We start from the raw sequence: 27,403 nt of genomic DNA on the forward strand, positions 1-27,403 counted from the left end.
AATTAGACAGGAGTTTCCTCTGAGTGAAAGTGAAAACATCAATTTATTTAATAAGTGCTTTGTTCCATTAACTGTGATGATTCTTTGGCTTCAAACAAGGATTTGCACCAAGGATTGGGAACTGCAGGTTGAGAAGAACTTAATTTAAGTGAAGGCTGAGCTGAAGAATCCAGTCTTCTAGCTTCCACGGCCATTTTTTCTCCTAGCCTTGACAGACAGACATCAGTTATTGAAGGTTCCCCCATCCTTGTTTCTCTGTGCCAAAAACAAACTCATAGTGTGGAAATCAAAGGAATCCTGCTGATGAAGAGATAACTGACTCACTCTTGAAACAGTGCAGTCTGTATCTGCTCCCCCTTGTCCTAAAAATCAGGACCTACCTCTGATATCTTCACATGATAGGTTTCCAGGTAAAATGCTTTGACTACATGAAAGTCTTGTAACTGTACCTTTAATTATAATAATGCGGTAGAGTTTGGAACAGTTTTATGTGCACATCTGATAAAAAGGTTGTTGTGGAAAGAGCTTCTCTATAATATGAAAAGTTGGACTCTGTTTCGCTTCTCCCTCCAACTCCTCTCCCCAAGGTCTCTAGTAACAAAATATTAAATACGGTGGGGTTGGCAAGTGTAATATCAACTGACACAGTGATGCAGAGATGTGAGGGTGGGGAAGAGAGAGACAGGCACACAGACAAGCAGGATCAGAAAAGCTGTCTTATCTAACCAAGCAGATATAATGAAGTTGTTTCTCAGCAGGGACAATAAAGGAATTGTTGGATGGGAACTGAGAATTGCTTAATTGTATCAGCATACTTTCCTCTCCTTGTCTGTGTCCTGAGAAGCAGCAGCTTTTTCATCTCCCTTTCTTTTCATTTCCGGTTGCCATAATATATCCCAGTTCAGGGGTGCTGAGGATGCTTAATTTCCTAGAAGAATAAAAGTTCAGGGCTCGAATACCTCAAAATCATGCCCTCAGAAGCTCTACCTCCTAATGTCAGGTATGATAACGTAAACTGGCTTTAGATATTAAGAGTCATTCTCTGTGAGCCTTCCCCAACCTGGTGCCCTGCTCGGCTGTTGGGCTACCAGTCCCATTGTTTTGGTTTGAAATTATTGAAGCTGTAGTCCAACATACCTGAAGGGCATCAGGTTGGTGTGTTATTCTATGTAGGTAGCTGGATTTTGGACTATGCTACTTCAGAACACAGCTATTTTGCCAGGCATTATTATTTTGATGATTCCTGTACTTCAGAGGTTCCCTAGATTAGCACTGTCCCTACAGTACTTGGGGAGAGAGTTAATCCAAATGAATTATAAATGAATTGTTCATGGTGCATTTTTAAATATTTGAATATTGTACTTATGTTTTACATTTCATGTCCTTTTTCTGTTTTAAATTGTGCTGCATACCCCATTGATTACATTTGTCAAAAATCAGTATATTAATTAAAAAAGCAGAATGTTTGTTATACCAACCTGACCTTATCTTCTTCCTAAAGCAATTTTACCTGGAACTTTGTCTCTCAGGTTACCTTTTCATTTTGCTGTAGAGCAGCAGTGTGGCTTTCTCTCACGCTACAAAGGTAAAGTGAGTAGCTCCAACCCTCAGAGAGACCCCTGCACTGTAATTGCCCCTTTTATTAAGGTTTCCCCCCACATGGCCTAGTTTTCCTCAGATTGCCTTTATAGCATGGATCAGAAGTAAGTGTGCTCTTAGTGCATGGTTTCCATACTACAAATGGAGTGTGAATTGGGACCTTAAATCTTCAATGCATCCTGTGTGCATCGGAGGATGGATGTGAGATTATCTGAGATGCACTCCAGGGACTATAAAAAAAACTCACAAGGATACAGGCGTGAGTGGAGAAGATTGCTGGGCACTGGTAGGACTAAGCTGAGGCAGTGATGTAACTATAGCAGTTGTAAAGGTTACAGAGGAACCAGCACACACATAACTAAAGAAATGTCTCGCTAGACAACAGCATTGGTGAAACAGGAAGGAGAACATAACACATGACCAGATGCATCTCTGTCAGTGAATCATGTAGCAGAGGGTTGGTACTTTGATATGCTTGGAGACTGTATTTTGAGTCAGTGGAAGTAGGTAGTTGAGGATTCTTGGGCCTGTTATTACATGTGCAAATTTACTAATCTTCTCTCCTGACTGATTTCAACATGCTCAATATCTCTGACTCACTTTTTTATATTAAAAGATATGTCTCTGCTGCATTCTAAAGATTTTGCTGTCTTGATTTAATTTATGTTTAAAATGTGGCATTGCATTTCCAAGCCCAGTGGTATATAAATCTTGGCTATTGGGCATCCAGAGCCTCAAGTCTATAACAAACTTTATGACTGTGACATTTTAGATTGTTTCAGGTTGGCAACCATTAGATTAATCTTGGTGGTAAAGAAGGTGGGTTTGTGGAAAGAGGAAATTATGCCTTTTTTTCCCTCGGATGTGTGTGGTCTTTGTTCATTTATTTGGTGGAGGAGGGGGCACTAGAAATACTTTAGCTTTGTGGACACCTGTCAGTTTGCTGTTGGGAAAGAATTGCAGGCTGCAAAACTAACACCTGTCTATTCACACATTTTCAATTTGGGATAGAATAAAAGAGCCAGCAGAGCTGGTGACAGATACAGAACAGGATCAGTGCAAGTCCCAGGACTAAATGAAGTTTAAAATGTTTTTAACTGCTTTTGCCAAGCTTAGACCTGAACAAAATGCCACTGGAAGAATTCCATTTGAAGTTTTGCATGGGATTGTTTGAAAATGGCCACTTTTGATTAGAAGCTGTGTACCCTGCGTACTGGGAGGTCTCTGTATGTGAGAGCAAAACTCTTCTTCTAGACTTCAAAAGAACATCTGTGTTTGAATTGAATGAGGTGATGGGTACCACACCAATGCAAGCGAATGTCCTCCTGGTGGCACCCTGGCTCACATCCCCAGGAAAGGCTGTTGTTTTCATGTTGTGACTGGAATTACCCTGAAGCATTTGGCTGGCTATTTGGAAGCAGGGGAGAATTCAAGGGGAGAGTCTCAACCTAATCCAGCAGAATTCCTGATTTCCACGTACACTGTTATAGAAATGCATAGTAAAAAACAAAAAGAGGTTTAGAAAACCTCAACCGTGGTGTTTAGAACAAGCTAATAAAATTAAAACTATCCATGCAGAGAAAACTACTAAGTTATGCCATTATTCACTAGCACAGAAGATATTTCTTTGTGTCAGACATTTTGGACAGAATTCAGCCAGCCAGTTCAGTTTTATATTTCATTGGTTTCTACTAAAATAATTAAGAATTTGTTTAAATTTCCCAGTAGAATCAGTGGATCTCAAAAATCCTAACATTGGGCAGCTTGTGTCTTCCATGTTTATCTCTATATTAAAAAACCCAAACATCTCCCCCCCCCAAAAAAAACCTCTGGTTGTTTTTGAAGAGCTAAACAACATTCAGAATGTCACAATTAGGAAAACAAAACAACTGATTAGCATAATATAGCATTCATTTGCATAATAAAATCATTTACTGTAATTTTTCTTGGAAAACAATTTGAGTGTCCTTAGCTGAAGATGTCAACCAGAAATTTCTCCCTCCTCCCAGTCTTTCACTGACTCAGAAAGCTATGCTCCCTAGCCACCCCTGCCCCTCAATTCACTGCAGCTTTTCAAACTTCCCATGTAGTATTGTATCACTGTAGTGTATATCTGTTCCTGTACAGGACATGTGCTAGCTGTATGCAACTACAGGTGCTGCTTTTAAGTCCTAGGTATCTTAGCAGAACTAAAGTTCATAGATAAAACCAAAAGGGTCTCCTGGGTGAAAGGGATTTTATTAATCTAAGGGTATAATGCAAGTATTGATAGCTCTTGAAATCACGTAGCCCTTATCCTTTGATTTGCCTTTGTTACAAAGTACATCTTGCAATGAAAGAAGATACAAGGAACATAGAATAGAGTATGTCTCAGGCCAACGTCAGCATGCAAGTTTTTGAGTTTCAAGAGAATCATCAGGCGGACTGGAAAGGGAACTCTAAAATTTATACATTATACTCCATTTATTTATTTAGTAAATTTATAGGGCCACCCATCTCATATACATGACTCTGGGTGGCTGACAATTAAAAACAAAATAAAAACAGGATAAAACAACATCTTTTTAATTTTTTTTTTTTTTTTGGCCATTTTTCCAGTCCACTGAAATGGACTGAAAATCTTTGTGTAATGGAAAATTACTTACTATTTTCTGAACTGAAAACTGAAAGGCTCAAGGCTATTTGAAAGGTACTCTTTCTGAGCACAATTCTAATCCTAATGAATGGAGGGAAGGCTTAGTGAGAAAAATAGGATTCTTTGCTCAAAGACACCTTTTTTTTGGTTACATCTTTGGAATGTAGTTCTTAATTAAAGTAAAACTGATACTAATGTGTACAATTGTATGATAGTTACACCCAGGGCTATTGGATCTGGGCTGCTGAAATCCAGTTGACCACTAAATGGCAGCAAAGAGAGTTTTCTATGTCACTTTTCTGCCTCTAGTGGTCATCTGGATTTTGCGTATACAGCAATCTTCCAACAGTCTCCCTCCCCTCTCCCCCAAACCCACTTTATACATGGAAGCAGCAAGAGTGGAGACCAGAATACAACATGCCACATTAAATTACTGTCTGAGACTGACATTCCTTGCTACAGGTTTTCGCTCTGAATAGGAGAGTACATGCTTCAAATTTTCATTTTTTGGGCTTTCATCTTCTTATTTACTCTTAGTTTCAAGCCAGGAACAATAATGTTCATGCAGTGCCTGTTTGATATAGAACACCAAACTGATGCAGCAGTGTCCTCCAGCTCTTCATGGCTGGCAGTTTCAGATATTTTATGGCGTCAGCTGATGTATCTCATGCAATTGGATGTCCCAAGCAGAGGAAGGCTTTTATCTTGGTCCAATGCAATGACTTCTATTTGGTGCTGCTGAAAGATAGCTGTAAGAAGATACCCAGGCTTTGGGAGTATGCCCCTATGAGTCAGAACAGGTAGAATCTAATGGGCACATCTTCCTCTATTGTTAGTTTTACAGGAACCCAGCAGAGCTCTAATTACTCTCCTTCTGAATAACATCTATCTATCTATCTATCTATCTATCTATCTATCTATCTATCTATCTATCTATCTATCTATCATCATCCATCTTGTTAAAAAATTACTCTGGGCTATTTACAAAAAAGATAAATATTAATTAAAAATACAATATAACAATTTAACAATTTATCCTAAACAAATAGTAAGTATCTTCCAAGATAATTGATGGTAACTAAAAATTATTTAACTTGGGGTACATCATCAGGGTGCCAGCCACCCCCAGGGTTGGTTAAAACTTTTCTTACCCCATGCAAGCTGGCAGAACCAGGTCTTCAGTTCTTTCTGGAAAGTTGGGAGGGAAGGGGCCAGCTGCACTTCTGGGGGGAGAATATTCCAGAGGGTGGGGGCAATGGCACAGAAGGCTCTCCTCCTGGGCCCCACCAGCCAACATTCTCTTGCTGACAGGGTCCATAACATACCCTCTCTGCTTGACCGGGTAGAATGGGTCAATGTGATAGGGGTGAGACGGTCCTCAGGTAGCCTGGACCCATGCCATGTAGGGCTTTAAAGATGATAACCAACACCTTGAATTGAACCCGGAAACAAACTGGGATCCAGTGCAACTCCCGCAGCAAAGGTGTTACATGTGCCATACTTGGGGCACCCAAGATTGTCTGTGCAGTCACATTTTGAACCAGCTGTAGCTTCCAGATACTCTTCAAGGGTAGAATGGGCATGAGTGACAGATTGGAGGGCCTCCTGATACAGGAAAGGGTGTAACTGGCACACCACATGAAGGTGGACAGAGGCCCTCCTGGCCATGATTGCCACCTGCTCCTTGAGCAGGAGTTGTGAGCAGGAGGACCCCAAGATTACGCACCGGGTCTGTCTGGGGCAGTGCAACCCTGTCTGGAATCAAAGACGGTAAGTCCTTGGATACAGAGGGCCTCCAATCCACAGCCACTCCATCTTACCATGGTTCAGCTGAAGCCTGTTGCACCCCATCTAGATCCACAGCCTCCAAGCACCGCAAAAGGGTGGTCACAGCATCACTCAAGTCACCCAGGATGGAGATGGATAACTGGGTACCATCTGCATATTGATGATACCTCATTCCATGGTGGTGGATGATCTCACCCAGTGGTTTCATGTAGATGTTAAAAAGGAGTGGAGAGAGTACCAAACCCTGTGGCACCCCACAATGGAGGGGCCGTGGGTTGGACCTCTCACTCCCAGTCAACAGTGATTGGAATTGACGTTGGAGGAAGGAAGAGAACTGGCACAGAAGTGTGCCACCCACTCCCAACTTCCTAAGTCAACCCAAAAGGATACTGTGGTTGATGGTATCAAAAGCCAAAACATTACATGATTTACCATCCAGCAATATGCAGTTTCTGCTTTCTGACACTAACCCTGAGACAACACATAATAAAGCCAGGTACTGCATGGCTGCATGTAAAATAAGACACAAATTACAGCTAGTCCTGGGTTAGTGACCACAATTGGGATTGGCAACTCAGACATTAAGCAAAGTAGTTGCTAAGTGAAACCTGTGATCTTACTTCAGCTTTCCTTTGCTTTACAGACCTGCAAAGGTTGTAAATGCAAGGATTGGTCGTCAAGTTACTTTTCCATCACTGTCATAACTGCAAAAGGTTGCTAAATGAGGCAGTCACTAAATGAGGACTATCTGTAATTAAAAACAGCTGTACCTGCTTAACTGACTTTTTCGTTGCCCCAAACTGCTCCTTTTCAAATGGATATTTTACTGTAATTGATTGCTGTTTTATACTTAACCTGTCATTTATTCTAATCCTTTTAGAATCTTTAATCTTTAGGCCTACAGTACTGTTAAGTGAAGATTTTTAGCATTAAAATTTCTTTTAGTTAAAATTAACTGTTTTATACTGACCCTCTGTCCCTTATTTTAATCCTTTTACTCTCATCTTTAGAACTGCTATTATATTTGCTTTGTGCTGGTTTATAGCTGCATTAACACTGATTTGATTTTGCTTTCTAGATATGATTGTCTAGTCACACCTTTCTCTGATCTCTAAGACCTGCTCTGTCTTGTCATCTGGGACAGATTTAAAATGTTATATCTCCTGTGAACTGCTTTTTCTATTATTTTTGGAAACTTTCTTCTTATTTAGAGGAGGTTTATTACTATTTCCTGTAGAGTATTTTTTTTACACTGAGGCTTTGCCAGTAGATGAGACTTAGAGATGAAAGCAAACTATTTATTTTACCAGTCCTTTGCAAGCATGAATCCTAGAACTTTGTGAAGCACTTTGCTAATTGGTCTCTAAAGAACCCAAGCTGTGCTGAAAACTGCATTACCAAAGTGCCATGTAAAGAGTGCGTTAAATCCAGTTCCGGTTTGTTGTAAAATGCTTTTGCTTTGATCTACCAAATTCTGTGCTTAATAAGACTTGCCAAGCCAAGTTAACAGATCAAAGTAGAACTCTTTAAAAAGCAGCAGCAGCCATTTTGCAAATTAATCACACAAAATTGCCTGATCAAAACTTCAGCGAGTATTATAGAAAGAATATATTCTTTCTAAAAGAAATACATGCCTTTACCTTAAAGAATGGGAACATGCTTTCAGCATAATAATCTGAATGAATCAGTTAAATATCTACAGCTATTGGATGGATATCTTCATTTTTCCCCTCCCCCCAAAAGACTGAATGGTGAGAATTAAAGACTAAGGATTTCAGAGCCCTGAAGCAGAACATAATTTTTTCAAAAGTAGGCAAATAAAAGAAATCAAGTCTCCTAGGTGAACTTGGCTATTGGTGACTTCATGGACATATCCATGTAGCTTTTTGACAACCGTATAGAAGTGGTTTGCCACAGTTGCCTTCTGGGAATTTTTTTCAACTTCCCCCTCTAGTTTAGAGTCTTGGGATTCTCTGGTGGGCTCCCATTGAAGTATTAAGCAAACCAGTCCTACTTAATTCCAAGCCTAGATATCATGGCCGAATAGATGAAGAATGTAGAGATTTTCTGAGCTGCATTTGCTTACTTCCAGGAGTAGGATTTCCCTCATATATTTGTGTGGCCTCTACCAACTAGGTGTATCTATTTACTTTATATTAAGGACAACTTTTCTAACTGATTGCCTTCTACGGCAAAAGCATTGCAGTAATAAACCGGGTGCTGCTTTTTAGAAGCCTTTCCCAATTTTTGTGCTCCAGATACGCTGGAACTGCTCCTGCCAAAATTCACATGCAGGATGGGAATGCCAGTCGGGTATTCTGAAAATTACAATCCCAGCATACTTGGAAAGATCTCAGCCATTTTTTAAAATTAATTTTCTCAAAAATGTTGTGGTCAGTGGGTGCCATCTAGTGGTATTGTGAACTCCATACTAGCTGGTGCCACATTGCCAATCCTCAGTCTAGAGATGAACGGAGGAGTCTGTTCATTTATGAAATAGATCTCTGTCCATTATGGTTCCCTTTGCCTTTTTCTAACTAGTCCCTAAGCCCTTCTTTTGTTCTTTTTCATAGCACTGCTACAAACCCAATCTGGTCTGCTTCCCATGTACATGCACACAACATCAAAGGTACTTCAAGAGTTCCAGTAGTTATACCATTTTTATTCTTTTCAGACATACATGTTTAGGAGGAAAATCTGATTTCACTACAAGTGTGAAAGAATCCTAGGGATTCAGTAAGGATTCTGATAAATTTGTTTGCTAAGACTTCCAGCCACTCATACGTTTATAACTGCAGCTGTTCTACTTCTAAACTGATTAAGCTTGTAGTTTAGTTAAGCTCTGAGGTTTCCAAAAATGTGATTTGCTAGGAAACATTATCTTGTTCTTGGGTAATTCAGTTGTGAAATCTATGTCATAAATAAAGCCTTTCAGCAATTTCACAAATTAGTTCAGTGGAATGGGATATACTTCTTTCAAGGGATATTGGCATTCAGCTTTTGTGGAAAGTATGTATATATTAGACATTTCTAACTGATCAGTGGTCCATATTAAGGGTGGGGAGAGAAGAATAGCAATACATCCTACCCTTTTTTTAAAATGGTCTTTAAAATTTGTGAGATGGCAGCCTTCATTTAATGTATGTCATCTTGTTTTGCAATCGGGAAATTCCAGCTTCTAGAAGAGCTCAGTTATAGCTGTCATATCCCTGAATTGGTTGGTCAAAATATAATTCCCTGAGCCAATTCACATCGTATGCAAGGTAGATTTTTCAACATCGCTATCCCCCTTATAATTATGTGGGGGAAAACCTTTTAGAACTTATGAAAGTGAGAATGACAAGATGCTTATAGAGGCATAGAAATGTAATGGAAATGGTAAATGAAAAAATAGTGAGTAAATTTCTTTGAGAAGAAGTATATGAACTTAAAGATAATGATAGTTTTTCAGATGTGGGAGATGATTGGTAGTAATTGGCTGCTGGTTCAGAGTCATTAAACTAATTTATTTCCCCACTTGGATATGGGGCTGCCCCATTTACAAAGGAGACAAACTGGGCCTTTCCCCACTGCTGTATTAAAGTGTTATCCACCCATCCTTGAATCAGCACAAAACTATGCCTGCATAAAACCTGGTGTCCCCATTGCTGTTTCTTATCCTGCCTCTATTGCATTGTCCTCATTCATTGGTGAATGGTGGTGATGACCTATGGGGCATGTTAAACAGAGTATTTGGTTGACTCCTCTGGATCTGCATCCCTCTTCTAAATACTACCAGACAGCAGGAAAACATACACTACTCATGATAGTGATATGGGAATAGGATGGGATCTGATGACTGAGTTTCTGTGCCCTTTGAGATTAAACATTGAGAAGTGAAAGGGAACAAGAAGGCAGCCCCATTACATGCATTTAAAAAATGCACAAAGTGGGACAGTGTGGCTCTAGCACTTTTGCACAGTTCTGCAAGTACACCAATCTGCTTTACCCAGTGACAGGAAGACTTGCATGGGGCTGGAGTATGACTCAAGTCCTAGAAGAGGCATGCAGTAGCTCATCATCCCTGTTCACCCAGCCCAGCCCTCCCACACTACCACCATCCTCTTCACAAGCTTTTGAAGCCATTCAAGGTGGCAGCTGAGCTTATGGGTGGCAAACTCAACAGCTTGCCAGACCCAGCTGAGAAAGAGGTGCTGTGGCTACCAGCGCCACTGGCAGGCTACTTATTAGATGGCCTGAGCCACAAGCACTACTGCTTGCAGTTGCTTGTTTTGTAGGCTGGAGCCAAGCTGGGTAGCCCACACGTACCCTTCTCTCCCGCAAGGTTGGTAGAAAATGCACGGTCTAACTCCCTATATCAGTTACTGAATGGAGTACACTACTACTGCACTTCTGCGCTATCACCTCTGCCAAAAGTGCCTTAAGGAAGGTAAGCACACAATCCCCAGAGGTGGTTTTGCCTCCCTTTTGGTCTCCAGTGGAGTCCCCCTCCACCCTGCCCCCTTGGGAGGGTTTCATCTACAAGGTCACCTGACATTTCCAATGATGGTATGGGTTGAGAAGCACATCAGCTTTTACACACCTTGCAACTGTCATTAGATGCCTTAAAGGGAGAAAAGTACTGATGCTGGTACAGTTGAGGACAATTTAAGCCTCCCTCACTCATGGGCTGGGGACGAGAAGAAGGCAAGGTCAAAGAGACATGGAAGAAAGCAAGATATTGCCAGGGCATGTTTTTGCTGTACTCAGGTGCAAATGGGGAACAGATCCAGACAGAGAGGCCATACAGTTGGGCTGTTCTCACATGCGTTTACTGAACCAGTGGGAGGCTGCTACACAAGCAATTCCCACACTGCTCAGGTATCATCATGTAGATGGAATCTAGACAGAAAGTGGGTCTTTTGTAACTGGTAATGAAAAAACACCATGCCTTAAGTTTATGTTAGTTTATGGCATAAATTAAACCTTACTTTCCTCTGAAGTTCCATCTGATAAAACTGAACAATGTCACGTCTCTTAAAGTTCAAACTCCACTGATTTGAAAAAATGTCAAATTAACCACCCAGACATTCTGACATGCATGTGTGCCCAAACCTCATAGCAACCAACTTAAAAGCATAGCAACAGCAGCTATTTGGCTGAAAAATCCCATTCTGTTGTCAAAATATAGCTGTATCAGCTTTTCCCTTCCTCTTCTTGATCCAATCATCTTTTGTTTCCTTTTTTTTCCTCAGCAAAATAAATTACTGGGATAGTAAAAAACAGGCTGTTTGATGTAGACTGTAAACGTTTTGCCTTGAATTCAGAAACACCCAGTTATAGATAGTTTTGAAGATGATTTAATGATGAAAGACAAAATATGTGTGGTAAATGCATACATATAAAGATCAGAATGTGTGTAGTTTTTAGGAATAAGTTTGTTCATTTATTTATTTATTATAAAACATGTAGTCTATTCCACTTCCAAAGGTTCTGGGTGAGTCACAATCTCAGAACAGTAAAACTACCCAAAAAAATCACTGAGGAGGCAGCTTACAAATTGATGTAAATAACACAGCAAATGAAAATACGAATCAGTTAAAATTTAGATCACATCAGAAATTAAAAGCAATGGCAACCATACTCAAAAGTTAAAACGGACCAGCAACAGTAACTTAAACCGCAAACACCCAGCAGAAAAGAACATTTTTCACCATATCCAAAATATGAACAAAAAGGGATTATCCAGATCTTGGGCAAGGGGTAGTAAGCTATCTCATAGAGATGGAGGTTGCTGCCAAGAAGGTCTGCCTGCAAACTTCCTTCCCCCAACCTTCTAGAAGGATCCGAAACATCTCCTCATGGGATGAATGCATAGGATGGAACGGTTCTGTTTGGAGAAGACAGTCCTGAAGGTAACATGGAGTGAAATCATGTTGGGCTTTATAGGTCAAAACCAGCATTTTGGTTTGTACTCTGAGCCCAATTATGTAATGTTTCATCCCCTCCTTCAAGTGAAGAGAAGAGATACCTTAGAGAAAGGACTGAAATATTACATAATTGGTTTCTGAGGAAAATACAGCAAAATAAGTCTAAATGATAAGGCTAATGATCATGGATGCTCACCTCAGACTAAACAAATGCAGCACACCATAGATAATCTCAAGAAGCAACCGGAACCATGATCCCAGAACATACAAAAATACTGACAACCACCATCAAGACTATATCTCTAAGACAAGCTGAAAAGAGAAAAGCAAAACTCCAAACTAAACTGCTCAAGCTAAACCCCAGAAGCAAAGAGGTACCTGAACCCAAATGGGTAGTCAACATGTTCAGTTGCCCACTATCCACTGCAGAACACAATATCCTCCAGAAAGGCCTCAACTGTAACATAGATGATGCTAATCAGTTAGAATTCTTTGCAGCCTTAGAAGCAGCATTTAAAACCACAGGACTTGCCACAGACCAGAAGAACACAGAATCAGAACCCACTCAAAGCAGAGGACAGAGCAGCCTTCAGAAACCTAAAGAAGGACCAGACCATCACCATCCTCCCAGCAGACAAAGGCCAAACCATGGTTATCATGGACAGAACACAATATGTACAAAAAGTCTAAGATTTACTGGAGGACAAAGAAACCTACGTCCCATTAAACACCAACCCAATACAGAACTAGACAACCTGATCAAGAGAACCCTCAATAACCTAACCAAGAAAGGTCAAATCACAAAAAAAAGAACACTGGTGGATGAAAAGCAGTGGACACATCCTCCCACACTTCTATGGATGCCCCAATATACACAAGCCTGGCATACCTCTTCATCCAATTGTATTGTTACCAGGGACCCCAACATACAACATAGCTAAAGAACTTACAAAAAAGCTTGGACGTGTCACAGAGGGGAGTGAATATTCTATCAACTCCCCACTACAATGCCTCCAAGAAATCAAATACCTAAAAATAGAAGATTTTTTTTTTAGATTTTTAATTTTATTTTATTTCAAGCAATATCAGGTAACTACATTAACATACTGTAAATCCAAGATACATATAAAGAAAAAATGTATAGAATACAAAAAATATCTACTGCAATGTGGGTAAAGAGACGGGCACTATACATGTGAAAATTTAGCATACATAAAGAGTACATCAAATTATAATTATTGCTATTAAGGTAAACCATAAAATCCAATGAAATTTGATAAAATTGTGGTTCCTGTTTCTGAAGTCTCATTACTTTAACTTTATCTGTGATTTTTTTTCTAATATGGCAATTGAAGTTACAGCTCAATTGTTATAATCCACAACTCAATTGCTATATTAACTAGAGTTTTTCAGTGTTGTACAATTATTGTTTTGACTGCTAAAATTAAATAGATAATCAGTTCTTTATTTTTAAGCTTATGGCTTGGTCCTGTAAATAAATGCAATACACCTAACTCTGGAGAGCATTCAATTCTTTGTTTAGTGATAATACTTAACTCTCCAAAAAATTTTTTGCCAAAAGGTATAATTTTATTACATGACTACCACAAATGAAAAAATGATCTTTTTTTTTTTTTTTTTTGGCAACCTCTCCAACATTTGGAAGAATAATTTTGATATATATGTGCCAATCTAACAGGAGTCCGATGTCAACGATGTATAATCTTCCACTGCAATTCTTGCACTGAAGCTGAAGTGAATCCACCTCGTTTCCATAACTGCTGCCAATTTGTCTCCTGTATGGGATTACCAAGATCAGTATCCCAAGCTTCCTTTAGTCCATATGGTGGACCTCCTATTTCTGATTGCAGTAATAACCTATACATTTTTGAGATTGTTATGCTGTGGAGATGGTCCACTATGGAGTTGATAGACACATAGAGATAAACCACATTTACATTCAAAAGAGACAATAAAAAGCTAAGAAGGAAACAAAAAGACCAGAACACATCCTCTCCAGCAACCAACACCCAGATAAGCAAGGATTAACACCAGAGAAACAATCTAGCAGAAAACAATACCGTAATCAAGGAACTACCAAGGACAAAACTACACCCCCATCAACACTGGCAGGGCAAGCCACTGTATATAAACAGGGAGCTCACTAGCACTGATGAAGTTATCTAGTCCGGTAATGAAACGTCTGCAAGCAAACAACCTAGCTCAGAGAGCACCAAAGACTCCACAAACCTTGATGTTGCCAACAACTTCAAAAGAAAAAAAATGATAGCAAATGTGACAGTAAATTATTTTTAGAAAGAATGTATTCTGTGCCACCCACAGGACTAATTAAAGTCTCCAAATAATGCCTCATTTAAACAATGATTATAGCTATTATAATACAATATGATTTCCTTAATCTTCTTTCCCTTCTTTTAAAATCTGAAACTAACATTTCAAAATGTTAGTTCTTCCCTCCCTCTTTCTCAAACTGCTTATTCAATAAGTTATTCGTTCTTAATCAGAGTTTGTCAACAAGAAGGAGCTTCTGTATTATTTGTGTGTTTGTGTGTTTAAAAATAGAGTGAGGCAATATGGATATTGAATCTTGTTCCAAACTCAATTTTGCAATGTGCTTGATGTTTGGATATTTGAGTGCTGCAGGTACGTAATGGCCATCTCTTGTCTTAAGGAATGTAAGAATGGCAGATGAGGTCCTCCATGCATTTTCAGCAACGTAGTCCCCATGCGCTTTCCTATTGCTGGCAGAATGAAGGACTACTCCCAGGTATTTGAAGCAGGAGACCATCTATAGTATGCTCCAGGAGTGGCAAGAAATTCAAGCTTTATCCAGACTTGAGAAAAACAGCAATACTAAAATAGCTTAAAAACAACTATGAAGATGAGCCCATGAATAAAAGTAGGGGCATCCTGAGAAGTCATGCATGGACTAAAGGTGATAATGGAGAACATGCAGACTCCCGATCCTGGGAAACAGAAACTGTGTCCAGAATATAGAAGACTATATTTCATACTGAGCAATAACCTCAAGGCAAATAAACTTGCAATAGATGTCTTTGCAAATATTTCAGTGAACAGAAATCAAATCGTAGAGTCATATTTCTCAATGTCCTAGTATGCTTTCAAAAAGGATATTATTCCATGTACTTACTGCAATAATCCTAGCTTTCAGAAGATAGTTTTGATTCTGCTCCCCTTTTTTCTTAGGATTCTACATCTGTTTCATATATTTGTATAGTGAAAAAAAAAACACATATTAATGGGTAACCTCCCCCCCAATATATATAATCTTGCTATTCTCATGAGTCTTTGTTCTAAAACACTGTTCCATGTTCACCCATATTTTTTATATTTATATTTTATTGAGAAGAAGAAAAAAACACGTAGAAAGTGCTTTAATAAAAAAGTGAAATACAACAAAGAAAAAAATATTAATATGTCATTATAACAGTAAACAATTACATATATACTTATCTAATGCAAACATTATTCAAGTACTTATTTATTTCTAACACATTTATATGACTATCATTTTTTTAATCTACTGTATTTTGTATAAATGAGTTCTATAATATCGTTATACTGTGTCCATACAAAGTCTACATCTATAGGCAATCTGCTCGTAAGTAGCAAGTGCAATCAGGTCTTCAATCCATTGAATAATGTTCACCCAGAATTTAAATAATTTACTGTTTTGAAGAAGTATATGGGGAAGGGATGTAGAAAATGATGCGCTGGTCTGAGCTGCTATTTTATTAAAAATTAAGCAGATTTCTGCTGGTTGAGGCCTGAACAGTAGATTACATAAGAGCTCTGTATAAACTCTTCTGACCTTCAGGCAGGATCTAATAAATAAAATAAATGCCAAAGCTCTATTAAAGGAAATAGACCCAGATGGTCATGGGAAGAGAAAATCCAATTTCCCCAATCTCAGTTTCATTATTGAGTGTGTTATAATGGTATGATGCAGTTATTTCATAACAAACCATTCTGAACCAGTTCTAAAATAATGGAATACATCTAGATAGATGGCTACTAACACTACCAGTAAAAGGACATTGTGTATGATTATGTTTTTTCCTCCTTGATTGAATGGGGGGAGGAAGGGTTAAGAAAAATAACAGAGCTAAGGAGGACAATAGAGGAGAATTAAAAGTGAAAGATGGGGACATCTAGACTCCCTGCTGACATTCTAGAAATAAGCTGGGCAATCACACGTTAGAAACCTTTTCTGGCTTGAGTTGCCTTGATGTGGAATTACAAAGCAGTCTCACTTCAGGATCTTTAGCTGTCTGGCCAAAGGGTATATGAATGAACAGCTGGAAAAGGGTAAGCTAAAGCCATAACACAGCTCCCCTGGAATATACAAACACGTCATCTGTTTAGCTGCTGCATTGGCTTTTATGGTCTTTCACTTTGAAGTGATTTCAAAGCTGCGTTTCAACCCTTATTTTTTTCTAATGTGGCAGTGGTCCAAGAATGCAGCCTTTTTTCTCCTTTTGATAAAAATTCAAAATTTCACACACATTCATACAAATTCTTTGCCCTGTAAAAAGTATGCAAAAAGGATACGATTGCCAGATCTGCTTTCTTCTGCCATTCAAGAATGATGCAGGACTCTACTGTCTGCAGTCCCCTTTCTGAAGTGCCCCTTCCAAGTTTGGAACAAGATTTTTTAAGACACTTCCATATATATCTATGGAAAAGGTAATACACTTTTTTAAAAAGCAAAGAATTTAGGTTCCTGAGAATGCTTCCATTCCCAGTATTGGTTCTCTCTTGGGTAAGTAAAATAATAATGAATGATATGAAATACAAACTTGCTAGTATCTCTGGACAAAGTAAATCCATACCGAAAGCTTTGTTCAGAAAATAGGTAGCTTGTTTACATTTAGACTAGTTCAGTCTTCTAGTTTCAAGACTTCATGCATCCTGTGTTTCCTCAGAATGCAAAAACTACATGGATTTATATAGGAATAGTATAGGAGGAAAGTTAAAATGTCGAGGGTTTGCTGTGCAGAATTAAAATTGAGGTTTCTGCTATAATCATTCTTTCACGGACGTCTTCCAATTATGCCAGCATCTGCCACTGTGGAGAGCCAGTTTATGCAGAGAACAGGATCGAGCTTTTAAGGAGATTGTTTTCATGGTACTTGCTAACTCATATATTTCTGTGCATAAAAATTAACAGGAATAAAGTATTATTTCTTCTATATTTAACTTCAAAGCTCAAGTTACAGGGCTAGGGTGCAGAGGAAGCCTTTAGCCTGCTACACAGTAACCCATTGGGGATGAACAGCCATCCTCAACTGGAAGTAAAGCCAGTCTATTGATCCTCTGCATTCACTCACTGCCCTCAACTTACCAGTCTATGTTTGGCAAAGCAGAGGACATGGCAGGGAGTCAGCTTCTCAGCGGAAAATAGATAGTGGAAGATAAAGCACGTTAAACTATTTTCTTCCTGAATCAGAGAGGAGAAAATGCTCCTTTTGCAACAAGTCACTGTTGGATAGTAGAAGGTTGCATGAGAGCACTAAGACATCAGAATTGCCTCCAAAAAGTTCCACAAGGAAGACCCTGTCCCTCTCTGGCCCAGTTTATGCTTTTGTCTTGCTTACAAATACTAGACTGGTCATGTCCCAGTCAGTGGAATTCATGGGTATGCTACTAGAAACAGGATAATGGTTGTGGCCTCCACCAGAGCATACTCCACATTTCATAGATTGCCTTATCCTTTATTTGTCTGTTTAAAAATTGTTTTTAGAAGTCTACAACTGGGATATATTTGCAAAAAAAAAAGAGCCAGTTTGGTCTAGTGGTAAAGGCACCAGGCTAGAAATCAGGAGACTGTGAGTTCTAGTCCTGCCTTAGGCATGAAAGCCAGCTGGATGACTTTGAGCCAGTCACTCTCCCTCAGCCCAACTCACCTCACAGGGTTGTTGTTGTGTGGAAAATAGGAGGAGGAACGAGTATTAGGTATGTTTACCACCTTGAGTTATTTATAAAAAAAATATGAAAGGTGGATTAAAAAAATCTAAAATAAACCCCAAACTATCTGGACTTAAGGAATAGGGTTGGTGTTTTAAGTAAAAGGTGCCCTATCTCTTCAGATTCAGTCGCTGTTCTATACACACCACTCTAATTTACAGGTTCATTGTAGGAAGGGGATTACCTTGCGGTTTTGCTGAGAGAAGCTGATCCAGAAAATAAATAAATAACAAAAGTAATATTAATTATTGAGTTCATGTGGATTGCTTTTGCCTCTTACAACCATCTGTGCAACTGGCACATTATACTAGAAGAATACATGGACATTCATGCGAAATGGGATCTTTGGCGTATTAGTCTGTTTTTATGCTGGGACTGCACGCCCATTGCTTTCTCCTGCTTCCTGCTGCCATAAGCCTTGTCGTTACTTCTCTCCCAGAATCAAGATGAGCCCCTTGATGTCTCATAGGAGCTGTTTCTTTCACACAATAGATAGGCAGTCTCTGGCAATTTCAAGGGTAATCCCAATGCTCTGACTTCTTTGTCTGTTCATTTGTCTGCAATTATTATAAGAAAGACAAAAAGGAAATTAGTAGCAAAGCCATCAAGATTTCTATAGCAACTCGCTCTGATCTTGGGCATGCAAGTTTTCTCCCTATGCCATAGAAGGAGGCTGTTCTCTGATGGCAGGTTATTTTCGTTTGGGAGGGGGCAAGAAGGCCCTGAAGGGGAAGAAGAGCAAGCTGCCTCCTTGTACACTCTCTCCCAGCTTTGATGAAGGATACTTAATATATTGCATTTCCGCGCCCCCCTCATCCCCCTTTATATCTTTCCCTCCTGCTGCTAGGAGAGGAAGTGTGCTTCCAGAAAAAGCTTTTATTGTGTAGTCACAATAAAACATGTCTCAAATATAGATTTTATTAAGGGGATGAGCATGTCTTGTTGCAATTTTGTCATACTTTCCCAGTTGTAGTTCTCTCTTCTTACCAGAAAAATTATTAATGAGGAAGGAAAGAGGGAGTAGCTGTTTGGTAGCTCTGTGGGCTTTTCCCCAAAGCTCAATTAAAATGCTGTCCACCTGTCCTTGAGCCAGTAGAAAACTATACCAGTGTAAACATTGTTGTTCCCACTGCTGATTGCTATCCTGCATCTATAACCTCTGTTCTGGCTTTCCACTACATCTGCTTTGGAAGATGCAAGATATGTTAAGATATGTTGGGCAAGCCCTCTTTCTTTGCTACCGTCCACTTTCTGAATGTCACCAGCCATGAGTGTCCCAGAATCCAGCGGTTTTGTCAAAATGATGTGTGCAATGATGTCACAAGTTCTGCCCCTCATGTACTTATGTGTGATGTATAAAAGGGAAATTTGCATCTTAATGGTTATTTAGACTGTCTGTGCAAGTTGCTATTATTGTAAATCTAAATTCACAATGCCCTCTTTGTCAAACTCTGACAGCTTCCTTGAACAAATTAGGAAGGCAGTATAGGAGAGAAGGAGGAAACTCTAGGAATAAAAAAATAATCAAGGAAAGGGAAAAAATCAGAACATTGGGTATAGATCTAACTTAACTATAATATTGATACAGTGCTAGAACAGACTGCCAAGGACTTTGTGCGCACATGCCTGCATAAACACAATCTTCATCACTGGGTATCTTGAATAACAAATTGGATGAATGTTTGGCTACTAGATTAATGGAGGTGGTCTGTCAGTCTGGCAGAAGCTCATTCCAGTGGAGGCTGTTGACCAATTAAAACATCTTTCATGATTAATCACTTGCCTTTTAATAGAGCAGTCATCTAATTGACCGCATTTATATACATTTGCATACAAGCCAAGGCCTTAGTAAAATGTACTTTTTTTTAGATATTAAAAGAAGCATGTAACATAAAATTAAAAACCAAGGTATTGTGAGAATAGCATATTTAATATCTTGTATTTCATTCCATATGTAGCAATATAGTGGAATGAAAACAGCCTTAAAATTAAACAAGCATTGTTAATGTAGAGCCCTGCTGATTAAAATTAATCAACCACTATTAATTAAAGTGCTTGTATATCAATTAAACTGGTTAAAGCTTGTAACCATGCTTCCAATTTCTATTTCCATGCTAGATATTAGAATAAATAACTGATTCTGTGGTGTGTTTCAGAAAAAATATTTTGGGAAGATTTTCTAGACTTCATGAGCTATAAAATTTCTTTGTAAATGAGGGGTGTACAACTTTTTTCAGGTTGAGGCCACACTCAGTCTTTGAGTAAGCATGCTATGGATCATGTTCCAAATAATAAGGGGGACTAGACAAAGAAGTAGTTAGAGTCAAGAGAAGGAGTAAATTTGATTGGATTCTATTTAAAACAATTTAGATAAATTCAGGTAGTAGCATTGTTCCCCATATATTTATATTTTTCATATTAAAATTATGGATTCACAATAGCACAAAAGAGTACCAGGTGATTTCAATCTCCTTTCGTTGTGATCAGAGCTGTCTTGGAAGTTCATTGCCACCATGGCAATCATGGGTTTGTCCTAACTCATCACTGGCCCTGTGCACATGACTGGCCACATTTTAGATCTTGTATTCACCTTGGAGCAAATGTGTCATGATCTGTTTCTGGGGGACTTTTCCATCAGTCCATTATCATGGACAGATCACTTCCTTGTAATTATGGGCCTGACTGGGGCTGCCAACCTCTGAAGGAAGGAGGGACCTATTAAGATGATCTACCCACATCTGATGGATCCACCAAGTTTCCTGATAACGCTTGGGGAGTTCCCAGCCATCTGTTGGCTGGTGCTTCTGTTAGATGCCTTGCTGGCCACTGGAATACAGAGGCAACTGGGACATTTGACAAGGTCCCCTGTGGCTGGCTGTCCCCACCCACCAATCCTGTGCAACTCCTTGGTTTACTCTTGGTTCACAGTCTGTGAAATGAACTGGGTGAAAAGATACCTGAAATGGCACTGATGGAAAACAAGAAGTGAATGTGACCAGATATAAATTAGAGCCTAGGTTTTAGCTTTCTTTATAGCAATACAGGTAGTCATCGCTTAATGACCTTTCGTTTAACAACCATTCAAAGTTACGATGGCCTCGGAAAAAGTGCTTTACAACCTGTACTCGCACTTACGACTGTCGTGAACCATCGCATCACCCCCCATGGTCACGTGATCACAATTTGCGATCTTTTTTATGATGGTCATCAAGTAAATCACCACAGTCATTACGTGAATCACCATGGTTGTTAAGTGATCGTGTGGCCATTAAGCCAATTCCAGCAAAAAAGTCTATCAGAAAAGCTGGATTTGTTTAACGGCCACGTAATTCACTTAACCACAGTGATTTACTTAATGACCATGGTGATTCACTTAACAACCATCATAAAAATGGTTGTAAAATTGGGTCTAGTCATGTGACTTGCTTAACAACCAATTTTCTGGTCCCTATTGTGGTCATTAGGTGAGGACTACCTGTAAGGGTAGTGATGCATAGTTACTTTACCTCCATTATTGCATCTATGGAATGTCAGCTAATTACACTTTTTAAAGTTTCCGAGACAGTTTTGGGAAGGATGGGCCAGAAGATCCTGTCAGTGTAAATAGTAATAATCTGGTTGAACATTTCATGGATAAAATACCTTGCGTCTGCTGCAAGCTAGAAGCTAGATGGGCAGAATCCATTAAGATGATACAGAAGACATTCTGTGGTATTATCTGTGAGATCTTTGAGCCTGTGGATCACAAGGAAATGGACAGAGTCTTCTGCAATCTTAATTATGTTACTTGTGGACTAGACTTTTGCCCCATCTCTCTAAAGCAGTGAGGCAGGGGACTTAAAGTTGGATCCACACTGTAGTCAATATCTCTTTGACAGAAGGGGAACTACCAGTAGTCCTTAAAAAGGCACCGGTTTGTCCATTCCTCAAGATGCCAGGCCTGGATCTAACAAAACTGGACAACTACCATTTTTGTCTAACCTTCCCTTTTTTTGGATAAGATTGAGAAAGTGGTGAGGCTGCAATTGCAGAGGATTCTGGAGAATATAGACTACCTGGACCCCTGGCAGTCTAGGTTCAGACCTGAGCATGGGACAGAAACTGCACTGGTCACTCTCATGGATGAGCTTTGGCAGGGCTTGGACGGAGGTGGTGTGGCCAGCCTTGGCTTCCTAGATCTCTCAGTGGCTTTTGATGCTGTCAGCCACAGTGTCCTATCTGACCAAAGTCAACCTATGAGGGTTGGAAGATGGAGGAATGATGTTGTAGTAGTTCTGCTTCTTCCTGAGAAGGTGGTTGTTGGTGGGAGGGAGGGTAGACCCCTGGGCACTTTGTTATGGAGTGCCTCAGGGTTCAGTCCTCTCCCCTATCCTGTTTAACATCTACATGAAACCACTGGGAGAGGTAATTTATCACTTTGGGGTGAAAGCTGGTGATTCAGCAACTGACTGATTCCAGGACTATAACATCTTTCATTCCTAATGGGGTTGTGCTGCCCTGGAGAGAGCAAGCATGCTATCTGGGGGTACTCGTGGCTCCTCCTCAAGACTATAGTCAGGAAATCTTTTGTACTGCTTTGATTGGTGCTCCAGTTGCAGCCCTATCTAGGATACAACACACAGAAGAGAGTCTCTCATGCTTTTGTCATATCTCAGATTACCTCTATATGGAATTGCCCTTGTAAACAACCAGAAAACTTCAGCTGGTTTGGAATGTAGCAGTGCACACACTTAGTAAATGATCTCGGAACTGCCATGTTACACCTTTTCATACAAGCAACATTTTACAAATGACCAGGGCAAATTACACAATAAAACTGTGACACATCTAGGAAAAAGGAAAAGGAAAAGTCTCTTTTGAACTGAGCTTGACTCCTGGTGACTTCATTCACACTTTCATGTGGTTTTCTTGGCAAAGTATAGAAGTGATTTTTTTTTTAAATTCTCAGTCTAGCGTACAGCCTTGGGGTTTCCTAGTGGTCTCCCATACAAGTGATAACCATGTCTGTTCCTGTTTAGTTTTGCAGCCAAGTTAATACCATGGGCTTTTTAAAATTGTTGTTTGGACTCCTCTCAAAATGCACTGGCTGTAATGTATTGCTTCTTAATTAAAAGTAGAAAATAATTATTTTTGTTGCCAAATCCTGAGCGTCATTGTGCATCAGGAATGTATTGCTTCTGGTACAGTTCATGCTGCTCACCCTTTGTCCCCCACCCATGCTCTTGTGCTGTGTCTTGTTGCAAGAAGCCAAAAACATCTTCTCGGTAAGATTTTTTTTCATTTCACTTCAGAAAAATAACATTTGTACATTTGTCTTCCAGCCTTCTTTTCATATGAGGCTTTCCCTGTCATACCTTCTGCCTTCCAGAATATGGGTGGCAAACTGAATGCTGTGAGAGCAATATGGAGAATCGCTAGGTCCGGTTCTGTTTTGGTTGAGAGCAGCTTCTGTCCCAACAGGTTGTTGTGTTGCAGAGCTCACTGTCAGGCTTAGTTTATAAAGAAGATGACAGGTACAAACTAGAGCCATAACCTTCTGTTGCCAACTCATATTTAATCTTGAGCAACCTCTTCTCTTACAAAAGGAGAATGATTCCTTCTCTAACAGAACAAAAGCTGAACATTTGGGCTATATCAAAATGATGGGAGACAATAACATGTTAAAAGTCTATGTTCAGGAAACTTGATAGAAAATACCTGTCCTGATGTCACACACCTCTGTTTCTCTCTCTGCTTTCAGACCCGAAGTTCTCGGCATTCACAGGGTTCTCAGCCTGGCCTGGCTGATCAAGCCAAGCTTTCCTTTGCTTCAGCAGAGTCTCTGGAAACCATGTCTGAAGCTGAGCTGCCCATTGGGTTCAACAGAATGAACCGCTTTAGGCAAAGCCTGCCATTGTCTCGTTCCACCAGCCAAACAAAACTCCGGTCACCAGGTAAACTCCCTTGTGAAGTACCCAAACATTTCTGATTAGCAGAGGCATCCCAATGTTAGGCATTTCTTTAAAAAATGAAAGCTGCCTTTTGTGTTTCCTTTTTGGAGTTTTTCTTGTGGAGCACTCAGAGGGGGTGTGATTAAATCTGTTTCTGTATAAGCATTTTTTCACTTAAGGTGCATATAAGCATCTTAGATGAAGCGGTAGCATGTTCATTATTTATTTAAATTATTTCTATGCCCACCCATCTCACAACAGTGACTTTATGATCTGAATGCTTTGATTTTGAGCTTTGGAGAAGTCAAGAGGCCCAACATACTTTTAGGGGAGAAAGAAAGGAAGGTTAAAATGTTGGCATCTGTTGTTAAAAAGGTATCAGATAATATGTCTAGGAAGGACCCTTGTGTAAGACTTTACTATAACCTTCTCTGGATGTGCTGTACTACTAAACCTGTCACCTTTAGATAACAGAGTCATTAGACATTCTGTAAGCACATAATGAGAGCTGTATTCCAGCACAACCAGAGGATACCAGGTTGGGAAAGGCTGCCTTAGGGAATGACTGCCAGTCAGAGCAGGCCATGTTATTCTAAGGAGACCAGTATTTTGAGTGAGTTCAAAAAGTTTAGTTATATTAATTTATTTGCTCAGAATTCTTTGTATTAGCAATAATATAGCTTCAAAAATTCACAAAACATTATTTAAAAAAAAACAAACCTAGAAATTCAGCACAATTGAAGCATCAGTTAAAACTTTTTGAATTAATAGGAGTAGGAGGATCAGATTTAGATTTAGAGTAGGAGGATCGGGACTTACATTTACTCTCCTGATATTTATTATATCCCCGATCAACTATTAATACCTTTAGCTTATCTGTGAAAATGAAGGGGAGCTAGCCATGTGTGGAATTCCATAGTTACGCATCTCAAAATCTTGGCATTGATTGCACTGTGCTACTAGTGGCCACTAAAATAGAAATTGAATATTTAGCAGTGTATCTGAAAGCACATAGTTCCATCTGTATTTTGATTCCATATTTTTTTCCTCAACTTGGTTCTCCTTCAGATATACAATATTAGATTACAACTGTGTAACAATCTGGAAGTGCTTTTTGGCAATGTTGGGAGAACATTTTTGGCAATGTTCTCTATACCTGAACCATGTAAGGTTGGAGAAGACTGTTCTGCATTTTAACACTTATTCCCCTGTTAACAAGGGTCCTGGGGTTGGGTGGTGGAGACTCCAAAACTGACCTACTCAGTTCACCAAAAAACCACAAACTGATCCAGGTTTGTTTGAGGTAAACTAACTTACCCTTGCCAACTAACTACTGCCATATAATGTGAGCTACTTGCCTGAGGTTGGAGTGTCTCTTCTGACATCCATGAAAAAAATCCTAGAGAAGCTCTGCAAAAATAGGGTCTCTCTAGGACTTCCATTTCTGTGGCTGTGGCTGTTTCAGTTTTTGTCTCCGGAGCCACATGGAGGTGTGTGAAAAAAAGACTGAAATTGTGGGAAGGGGGTATGCTCCCTCAAGCCAGTCTGTGAAGGCACCAATCCTGATTGCGCCACCATGGTCATCTTCAGGGAGGTGGGGGGGGGGAGCCAAAAACTGAGAAGTTACAGCCTTCTTTGCAATTGCTGGAAGTACTACAAATAAAATTACTGTGCAACAATCTTTGCTTCCTGGGTCATGTGCTACCATCATACAAAGGTGAGTAAATTGCCTGGGAGAGGGATTCACAGCCATGTCCTATGAATATGACCCAAAGTTTACAATTTAATAATTATGAGCTTTATCTGAGTCACTCAATGATTCCATCTTTTGACCTGTTTCCTTCCTGCCGTCCTTCCCTATAACCCACCATTTCCTTAGGCATCCTTTTCCTGCAGTTCGGGGATGAGACAAGGAGGGTTCATATCACCCACGAAATCAGCAGCATGGATACTCTGCACGCCCTCATTGTCCATATGTTTCCTCAGAAGTTGACAATGGGGATGCTCAAGTCCCCCAACACCGCCATCCTGATCAAGGACGAATCCCGCAATGTTTTCTATGAATTGGAGGATGTCAGGTATGTTTTGCTGAATGCACTAACTCCTGGGAGGAAATAACATGGGAAACAGAATGTTTACTTCTGTGTAAGAATCATGTCTAGGGAAGGGTCTTCTGTCTGTTAGTCCAACCTCCTGCTAAAGCAATCCCAAAATATATTTTAGGACAACATTAATCAAATACAATCCGTGGCCAGATATCTGGTTTATTGTATTTAGCTGTCACGTTGTGTTTTTTCCCTGCTCAGATTGTTAAGAACACCAAGTCCATCATTCTACCTCTGAAGGTGGCTAGCCAGAAGCTTTTGGGAAGTGTATACGCAGAATATAAAAAAATTATAACCCAGCCTTTTGCCTCTGTGCTCACTATTCAGATGTTTACTGCCTCTGAACCTGAAGGTTTTATTTATTTACTATAGCTAATATGCTATCAGGAAATCAGTTAAATCTGTCTGAGCCAGGGACTATTGCCACATTTTCATGGCTCAGGCCTTCATACCTATGAGACTGCCTTCTTTGCACTGAATCCACCCACCCAGTGAGATCAGGAAGAGAAGGCTTGCTGAGGTTCCTTCTTTGAGAGAATGCCATCTAGAGTGACCCCTGGGGCAAGCCTTCTTGGTGATGGCCTTCCTTACTTGGAACAGCTTAGTCTTGGATATTTGGCAGCCCTCCTCCACCTTCTGAAGGGCCATAAAGACTTGATGCTCTGGGAAGGCATGTGGGGCTATGGAGGTTTAGTCTACCCCCATGCAATCATGGTTTTTGGATTTTTTAAAATTTATTTTTGACCTTTGTTGTGGTGTTCTGTTCTGTAAGTGACTTACAGTCCATGGGAATTTAGCAGCATAGAAGCCATTGTTATAAAACAATCAATCAATCAATCAATCAATCAATCAATCTTGCAGCAGCTGATTCCATAGTTAATTATGTGTTATGTGAAGAAGCATTTTCCTTGTCATCCAAAATCTATTGCCAATCAATTTAATTGTTTGATGTCAAGTTCTAGTGTTATGAAATGGAGAAAAAAGTGTCTCTAGCCACTCTTCACACTACGCATCATTGTTAAATATTTCTATCAAATTAGTCATCTCTGTTTTTATCACCCCCTTGATAAACTGTGGATATTTTCTTGTAAGGTATTTTTATCAGAGAGTAACACTTTTCTCTCTGTTCATAGTCCTCCTGTAGTGCTACCTACAGCTTCTTTTATCTTTTTTCCTTTTACCTTTCCTCAGTAAATTCATTAAGGAAGAAAAGAGATTTAGTCGCTCAGTGCCTTTTGATTGATAGCACCAGGACCCATTTTACTAGAAACATCCCCTGTTTGTAAATCTTCATGATTCCTTTTATGTGAGCTTTGGCAATTCAACCCAAACTTACGAGCAAGCATCAAAACCTACAGATATGTGGGACCCATATAATGCTGAGCCTAGGCACAAAGTTGCACCCCCACAGAAGGATTTGCATGGACA

The 27,403-nt window shown here is 39.6% G+C and overlaps 1 protein-coding gene across 1 annotated transcript in view; it reads left to right on the forward strand.

The window, feature by feature from the left end:
- The window catches only part of SRCIN1 (SRC kinase signaling inhibitor 1), a 237,664-nt gene that overhangs the window by 158,792 nt on the left and 51,469 nt on the right, over window positions 1-27,403 (forward strand). Inside the window, exons 6-7 of the mRNA XM_088143286.1 lie at window positions 23,681-23,873; window positions 25,750-25,948. Coding sequence (XP_087999412.1) covers window positions 23,681-23,873; window positions 25,750-25,948 — 392 coding nt within the window. The remainder of the gene's footprint in view (window positions 1-23,680; window positions 23,874-25,749; window positions 25,949-27,403) is intronic.

The sequence above is a fragment of the Python bivittatus genome, unplaced genomic scaffold (assembly GCF_059951505.1).
Source record: "Python bivittatus isolate LINGU-HERP-01145 unplaced genomic scaffold, Pbiv_v1 ctg000410_np1212, whole genome shotgun sequence".
Lineage (NCBI taxonomy): Eukaryota > Metazoa > Chordata > Lepidosauria > Squamata > Pythonidae > Python > Python bivittatus.